Below are 8,733 nucleotides of genomic sequence, written 5' to 3' on the forward strand. Positions count from 1 at the left end.
TGTTTTGTATCAAATGATACCTACCTTTTGACTCTCCTTGCTAGAGTTTTGGAGTTATGAGTCTTTACTTTTGTGTGTGTCGCTCAGAAAAAAAAAAAACTCTAAAAAAGACTTCAGGTCTTAAAGGGTTAATTCAAATAAATACTTTAAAATAATTTGAGCTTCAGCCTGGTTTAATAGCATTTATACATATATAAAAATGTCTTTGGTCAAATTAAGCTGTAAAATAAATAGTTTATCCCTTTAAATTCAATGGATTTTGAAAGATATCAACAAAAAACGGGCAAAAAACTTTAAAAGCGATTTTCTCAGGTTTTCAATTTGAAAAAGAGGGCAGACAACCATAATTCAAATGGGTATATCTTTAAAACCATTCAAGGTATTTCAAGGACTTTGACTAGGATATCATTTTAAAGCTTATTGTCTCATCTTTCCATTGATACCAAAATCTCAATTTTGAAATTTGGGTCACTGTGACTCTTTTTGCTGGATCAGGTCACATATATATATCTTCCAAGGGGTTTTTTCCCTCCTAGGACTTTTTTCCCAGTGTTAGCGCGCTGGGTTTTTTTCCTAGGGGTTTTTTCCACCCCTGGGAGTCAGCCGACATTGGCTTAATGTAGCACCATCTTGTATATGTTACATATTACCACGCTTGCTTGTACAGCTTAATTTTAACCACTTCTCTTTTTTCTGTGCTTCTAATATGTAAAGCTGCTTTGAAACAATTACCAATTGACTTGACTTGTTGTTCTTGTTGTTCTTGTTGTTGTCCGTCAGAGTGGATCTAAACGGATCTATCCATCAGAGCAGATCTGAATGGATCTTCCTCACACGACAGGACTGCTACCTGTTAAGGCACTTCAAACTGATAAACAAAGTTTCAATCTCCCCTTTTGCCAAGACACCTCAAACTGCACCACATAGCCCTAATCCCCCTTCCTGAGATATCTTATCTATGCAACGCAGTTCAAATTTCCCCTTTGGAAATTTCCCCCTTTGGAAAGTGTCCTGACTGTAATCCAGAGATATCTTAACCATGCACTACAGCTCAAATTTCCCCATGGTTCGTCCCTTTATCCAAATTTACCAAATTTTAACCTAATCACAAATGCTTTCTTCCTAATTCTCCCAGCTCTTTCAACCAGACAGCAATATTTAAAATGCATTAAAAGTCAGAATAACAAGATGATACATAAAAGATATAAAATACATTAAAAATGAAATAAAAACAGGAAAAGGAATAAAAAGAATAAAAACATAATACGTATTAAATAAAATGCAAACAGTTTGGACATAGCACAGTGCTCAATCAGCAAATGCATAGGTAAAAAGATGTGTTTTGAGTCTGGATTTGAATGTGGCTACTGTTGGAGCACACCTGATCTCTTCTGGAAGCTGGTTCCAGCTGCAGCTGGCGTAACAGCTAAAAGCAGACTCTCCTTGCTTTGAGTGAACCCTTGGTATTTCTAAATGACTTGATCCTGATGATCTGAGTGATCTGTTAGGTTTATATTCTATGAGCATATCTGCAATGTATTGAGGTCCTAGGCCATTGAGTGATTTATAAACAAGTAACAGTACTTTAAAATCAATTCTAAATGCAACTGGAAGCCAGTGCAAGGACCTGAGGACAGGTCTGATGTGTTCATGTTTTCTGGTTCTGCTCAGAATCCTGGCAGCAGCGTTCTGTACGAGCTGCAGCTGTCTTATGGTCTTTTTGGGAAGGCCAGTGAGGAGTCCATTACAAAAATCCACCCTGTTGGTGATGAAAGCATGAACAAGTTTCTCTAAGTCTTGACTGGAGACAAAGCATCTAATTCTTGCAATATTTTTGAGATGATAATATGCTGATTTAGTTACTGTCTTTACATTGCTACTGAAACTCAGGTCTGACTCCAAAATAACACCAAGATTCCTGACTTGATTTTTAATTGTTTGACCCCTAGAGTGAAGGTACGTGTTCACTTTGAGAACTTCATCTTTGTTTCCAAATGCAATGACTTCAGTTTTGTCTTTGTTTAACTGACGGAAGTTTAGGCACATCCAATTTTTAATTTCATCAATGCATTGAAACAGGGAGTCAATGGGGCTGTATTCGTTGGGTGATAGGGCTAGGTAAATCTGGGTGTCATCTGCATAGCTGTGATATGCAATTTGGTTCTTTCTCATTATTTGGCTCAGTGGCAGCATATATAGGTTGAACAGGAGGGGTGCAAGTATTGAACCTTGAGGGACTCCGCATGTCATGGATCTCCACTCAGACTTATGGTCACTGATACTCACATAATAACCTCTCCCTTCTAAGTATGACCTGAACCATTTAAGGACCATCCCAGAAAGCCCAACCCAGTTTTCCAGCCTGTCAAGAAGAATGTTGTGATCGACAGTGTCAAACGCAGCACTGAGGTCGAGTAGAACCAGCACTGATAATTTACCTGAATCTGTGTTTAGGCGAATATCATTTATTATCTTTATGAGTGCTGTTTCTGTGCTGTGATGCGGTCGGAAACCAGATTGAAAGTTGTCAAAGTATCCATTCAAACTTAAGAACTTGTTCAGCTGATTGAAAACATCTAGGTTACGTATGTAACCCTCGTTCCCTGAAGGAGGGAACAGAGACGTAACGTCAGAGACTGACGAATGGGGTCTCGCCCGAGAGACCAAACACCTTCGAGTGTTAACAAAACGAGCCAATGATACGAAGAGTATCTTGGTCTGCGGAATTTGCATGCGCAAGCCCTGCCCCACACAGTGGGTATATAAGGAGCAGCGCGAGCAACTCGCATTCAAGCTTTCGCTTCGGAGCCAAGCGCATCGTGCCTTCACCGGAGTGTTTTCAGCGAGTCTCTGCAGTACTGGTGTGACGGCGCATCTCAGCGGATTCCAGCATTCCTGCCTTGCCTGTTTCCCCTGAGAGCTGAAGACTCGGCTGCGGTGCCTCCCTCTGGGAAAGCAGCGTTGTCCGAGTCAGATCCTGAGCTGACGGCCATGCTTGCCCCGGGCAGCTGAGAGCATTGGGTTGGAGTGGAATCCTCCACCCCGTCCTGAGCGCTCGAGGCTGGATGATTGGCTCCTAGGGGCTGCACGCTCTGGTGAACGCCAGGGCCCCCTTCCGGTTCTTTTCTTCCCGGAGGTGCATGAGGAGGTTGCCAGTTTGTGGAGGGCACCTTTACCTGCCCGAAACCGTTCTGCTGCCTCCTCCGCCTTTACCTCCCTCGACGGCGGAGCAGCCAGAGGGTATGCTGGGGTTCCCCCTGTGGAACGCTCGGTTGCGATGCAATTGTGTCCTCCGAGCACTTCTATGTGGCGCAGTGATCCCAAGCTCCCGTCCAAGGCCTGTAAGTTCTCGTCCACGCTTGTGGCCAAGGCTTACAGGAGTTAATCACAGTGTAAAACGTCTCAGGTTACGTATGTAACCATGGTTCCCTGAAAACAGGGAACAAGACTGTGTTTCCTTGCCATGCTTTGGGTTGCCTGCCTGCAGAAGAGTCCCCCAAGACGATAGCTGCTGACTGTTTCTCCAGGCGCTCCTCTACTCCGGGTCGCACCATATTACGTCATAGGCTGTCGCCGGCCAATAGGGATTGGAGTTGTTAGATAGTTGGCTTTCAGACACCTGGGTCACGTGACGTTCCCCATTGCGTATTCCAATGCAGAGTCTCGTTCCCTGTTCTCAGGGAACCATGGTTACATACCGTAACCTGAGACGTTTTACACTGTGATTAACTCCTCATAGAGATTCATCCAAAACCACATCATATATGGTCAGTCTAATCTTAAGGGCTTAGCGATGTTACTCTGCAAAGATCTTGAGTTTTCATTGAAGGGTGTGTACGTGGTGGCTTGACAAAGCCTGAGTCCTTCCTAAAGACATCTTTATGACAATATACAATATACGTAGCGCCACCAGCTGGCAACAGGAAATGGCATGCTTCACACATTTCAATATGCCACAAAGTACCAAACATGTTAGGCTGCGTTCCACTCCAGTTTTAGACATGCACTCGCGAACTTCCATAAACACTTCCCTCGGGGGAATCTCTGCCATCATTTTTAAGTGTGTTCCACTTCATGAAGTGGACGAGGGAATTTTATATGGACAGACCCGATTTTGACAGAGGGAGCGAGTCTACTTCATATGTACACTTCAGGCAGCTCCATAACCCACAATACAACACGTTTATGATATGACAGCATATCGCGTTTAATTTACCCCACCAGAAACAACTCTATGATATTGTAATTATTATTTTTTAAAACATTTAAAACTCATATATACATATAGAATGCTGTATTAAACAATTTTGTAAGGGCAAAGAATAAATAATAAATCAGCTCCATTCTGGAATGGAGGGCTTAGGACGTTCCAGTTCAGGCCATTGCAAAGTTTCCACCAGTAGTGGGGCACTAGTGCAATGTAAGCAATGACGTACATCCCAGTCAACGAGACTGAGGGAAGTTAGCAAGGGAAGGGCATTTAAAAAACGAACTGGAACACAGCCTTAGAAACACGTTAAATCATGCAACACTTGTTAGGCTCCTCCTCTCCATCTCTTGCGCTCCTCCACTCTGTCTCTCGCTCATAGCAGACGAACAGTTGCAGAGGAGTGGTTTACGTGTTTTCAACCCAAGCCGTCAAACTGACGTAATCAGAGAAGGAACGCCATTTCAGACCGGAAGTAAACAGATTTTGATTAATGATTAGACAATTTTTTCTGTGTTTTAACTTGCACGGATTAATTGTTTACCACAAGACTAGTAATATGCACTAGTAAAGTTAAGAGTCGAGATCTCTATTCTAAAAAACACAGATTATCCAGAGTCATAAATTCCCCGAGCCATTTTGATTACTCTCTGATATATGCATTTTACCGTGTAGCATGCGTGTAACAAATCAACATAAAAATAACAAATTGTTCAGCCACTGCACACAGCCACTTAAAAAAACTGTTCACAAGCTTCTATGGGTTTGATTTTGGTTGTCATTTGTTGATATAAATAAAATAAAAAATATGTTGGTGCCTGTCTGCTGAATGCCCATCCGATTCTCCTCCATGGACATATGGGAAAGTGAATATTTACACCCTACCAACAAAGAAATGGATCAACTTCTGTCAGCTTGTTGAACACATTTATTTATTCTGACATTTTCTACCATATGATGGCTGAAGCAGCAGCGCGTGACACAGTTCTCATGGTAACCAGATCAACATTGTAAATTGAATTCAACAAAACTGAAGTGAAAACACTAAATAATCATTCAATGGGATAAAATATCTTCTCTTCCCTGCAAACGATACCATGAAGAATGTTAATATTTAACCAAGTAAAAAAATGAAGTAAGCAGGTTCCATATTCATTTCAGTATCAGCAGACACAAAATTATATTTTAAAAAGTAAAAAAAAAAAAAAAAAAAAAAACTATACAAGTTACATAAATGGTAAAAGCTCATTGTGGTTTCTCGGTTTGATAGATTTGAGCAACTATAACAATGCAAAAAATAGGAATTTTGATTCCTATATAGTAAAATCACTCCTTGCCCACCTGCCGCATTTCGCGTGCAGCACTGACGTCATGTGCAAACAACTTATAGAGAAGGCATAGGACATAGCGTAAGCTTTTTGAACTGTGAGCGTTTCACGCTTTTAACATTTAAGAGGCTGTTATGTTGACCTTGATTTATTACAATATTGAGCTGTTCAATTTTATTTTGATTTTAGAAAATAATGAATCAAAGCTTAAGGCTTTTCTCCACTGTGCGTTCTCATGTGGGCTATAAGGTGTCCTCTTTGACTGAAACTCTTTCCACACTCTTGACAGGTATGAGGTTTTTCTCTAGTGTGAGTTCTCATGTGGACTTTAAGGTTTTCATTTCTAATGAAACTCTTTCCACATTGTTGGCAGGTGTAAGGCTTTTCTCCAGTGTGAACTCTCATGTGGTCTATAAGGTGTCGTTTTTGACTGAAACTCTTTCCACATTGCTGGCAGGTGAAAGGTTTCTCTCCAGTGTGAATTCTCATGTGGATTTTAAGGTTTCTTGTCTCATTAAAACTCTTTCCACACAGTTGGCAGGTGTAAGGCTTTTCTCCAGTGTGAATTCTCATGTGGACTTTAAGGTTTTCATTTCTGATGAAACTCTTTCCACATTGTTGGCAGGTGAATGGGCTCTCTCTAGTGTGAATTCTCATGTGTTGCATGAGGATTCGTTCCTCTGTGAAGCCATTCCCGCACAGAGTGCAGGTGTAAGGCTTTTCTCCAGTGTGAGTTCTCATGTGGGCTGTAAGGTTTCCTTTTTCACGGAAACCATTTCCACACTGTTGGCAGGTGAAAGGTTTTTCTCCAGTGTGAATTCTCATGTGGACTTTAAGGTTTTCATTTCTATTGAAACTCTGTCCACACTCTTGACAGGTATAAGGCTTTTCTCCAGTGTGAATTCTCATGTGGACTTTAAGGTTTTCATTTCTAATGAAACTCTTTCCACACTGTTGGCAGGTGAAAGGTTTTTCTCCAGTGTGAGTTCTCATGTGGGCTGTAAGGTTTCCTTTTTCACGGAAACCATTTCCACACTGTTGGCAGGTGAAAGGTTTTTCTCCAGTGTGAATTCTCATGTGGACTTTAAGGTTTTCATTTCTATTGAAACTCTGTCCACACTCTTGACAGGTATAAGGCTTTTCTCCAGTGTGAATTCTCATGTGGATTTCAAGGCTTCCTTTTTGACTGAAACTCTTTCCACACTGTTTGCAGGTGTGAGGCTTTTCTCCAGTATGAATTCTCATGTGAACTTTAAGGTGATTTTTATGTGTGAAACTCTTTCCACACTGTTGGCAAGTGAAGGGACTCTCTCTAGTGTGAACTCTCAAGTGGACTTGAAAGTTTCTATGTTGATCAAAAGTCTTTCCACACTGTTGGCATGTGAAATAACTTTTAGTTCCAGTATTTTGAGCTCCTTTTTGTAAGGAAAACTTTGTTGATTTTTCTCTTTGTTGATTTTCTCTCTCTTTTTTTTTTTTTCAGTCATTAAATTATAATTATAATTTATAATTTTCTCTTCATCCCTTTCATTAAGTTCATGACTCGCCTCTCTCAGTGCCATTAGGTCTAGGACAAAAATAGACAAAAAAAACAAGTTAAGACATTTCAAACATCAAAATCAACAACATGTATGACAGCACTTCTCAAAGTCCGGACTCCGGACTCCGGTCCGGATCCGGACCCGGAGGGAATTCAATCCGGACCCGCCTCCATTTCGTATTTCAACAGCAGTAATTGTGTGTAAGGGATTAAAAGTCTGGATTTCCTACTTTGATAAACTCATGTCAAAATCATTTGTTTAGTGTTTTATTTCTTTTTGGAGATGGTCTGAAATTAAAGCGAAGGCGAGATATTTAAAGTTTTCCTCCGTGATTCAGTTGCCATGACATCCAGTGAGTCGCGTGACGCAACACTTCACTGCAGTAAGCGTTTGAATGGGTGTGGAGCAGTGGTTCTCAACCTGCGGCCCATCACGAATGTAAATGCGGCCCGCGATATGCCGACCACAATTTTAAAAAAAATAAAATAAAATAAAAAAATAATAGCATACAATTTATTTTTGTTTTAAAATTTAAATTAAAGTGAATTAAATAAATATAAATGAGCTATAATGCTTTATTTGTCATATAAAATAATTTTGGTGAGTATTTATTATTTTCAGACATCAGGCAATGTAGGCTAATGACGCAATCACTCAGTTAATGAAACAAACACAAGTGCGTGCTTAGGAAGAATTCAAACAGTAGCCATTAATTTTGTAAATTTAAGCCTCAAAATGGTCAAATTTGTTATTAAAGGAGAAAAACTAAATGTGGAAGATAAAATGAAGGAACACCTGCAAACAAGAAGACTCGCAGCATAAGCAGTAAAGGTAAGAAGAATGGAAGAATCAGTTGTTAATGAGCGAGATGGGCAGCCTTCCTGTTTGCTCTGTAGTAAAGTACTTGACAAGCAAATCTACAATTTCAAAAGACTGAACTGTTAATTCAATGTGTTTGTTTGGTCTATTGTTTGTTTGGTCCCAACTCTGCGCGCGCTCGCGGATCCGATGCTGCGCGAGGGATTGCGACATGACAGAAAGCTTGATATCGTTAGAGATAATTAGCCTACAGTGCACTAAGTGTTGTTTGTAAAAAGAGCTAAGTAACATTTGCTTATTAAGGCGTTTGTGTGATTGTTTGGTGACTATTGCGATGCTGTTGAAGAGAGTCATACAGTCATACAGAATTAAATAGCAACTTAAAGTGATTATATATACAGTTTGTGAAGAAGAATGCTTTTTCACAAGATGTATTATAAGTCTAAGGTGTCTCCTGAATGTGTCTGTGAAGTTTCAGCTCAAAATACCCCATAGATTTTTTTTAATTAATTTTTTTAACTGCCTATTTTGGGGCATCATTAACTCTGCACTGATTTTTTCAGCACGCCGCCCCTTTAAATCGCACGCTCCCTGCCACACGAGCTCTCGACTATATTACAGCGCATTTACATAGTTCACACAGCTAATATAACCCTCAAATGGATCTTTACAAGATGTTCATCATGCATGCTGTGTGCATTATGCATTATTAATTATACAGACTGCAAGTGTTTAAAAATGAAAATAGCGACGGCTCTTGTCTCCGTGAATACAGTAAGAAACGATGGTAACTTTAACCTCATTTAACAGTACATTAGCAACATGCTAACGAAACATT

The 8,733-nt window shown here is 40.2% G+C and overlaps 1 protein-coding gene across 1 annotated transcript; it reads right to left on the reverse strand.

Moving 5' to 3' along the window:
• Nucleotides 1-5,189: 5,189 nt before the first annotated feature.
• LOC125245719 (gastrula zinc finger protein XlCGF8.2DB-like) lies at nucleotides 5,190-7,098 on the reverse strand. Its single transcript, XM_048156438.1, has one exon. The coding sequence runs from the start codon at nucleotides 6,778-6,780 to the stop codon at nucleotides 5,743-5,745; it is 1,038 nt and encodes a 345-aa protein (XP_048012395.1). The 5' UTR covers nucleotides 6,781-7,098; the 3' UTR covers nucleotides 5,190-5,742.
• Nucleotides 7,099-8,733: the final 1,635 nt, after the last annotated feature.

Source organism: Megalobrama amblycephala, linkage group LG1 (assembly GCF_018812025.1).
Source record: "Megalobrama amblycephala isolate DHTTF-2021 linkage group LG1, ASM1881202v1, whole genome shotgun sequence".
Lineage (NCBI taxonomy): Eukaryota > Metazoa > Chordata > Actinopteri > Cypriniformes > Xenocyprididae > Megalobrama > Megalobrama amblycephala.

Coding starts and splice junctions, on each gene's coding strand:
- LOC125245719 (XM_048156438.1), bottom strand. CDS start 6,780: ATGAGAATTCATACTGGAGAAAAGCCTCACACCTGCAAACAGTGTGGA.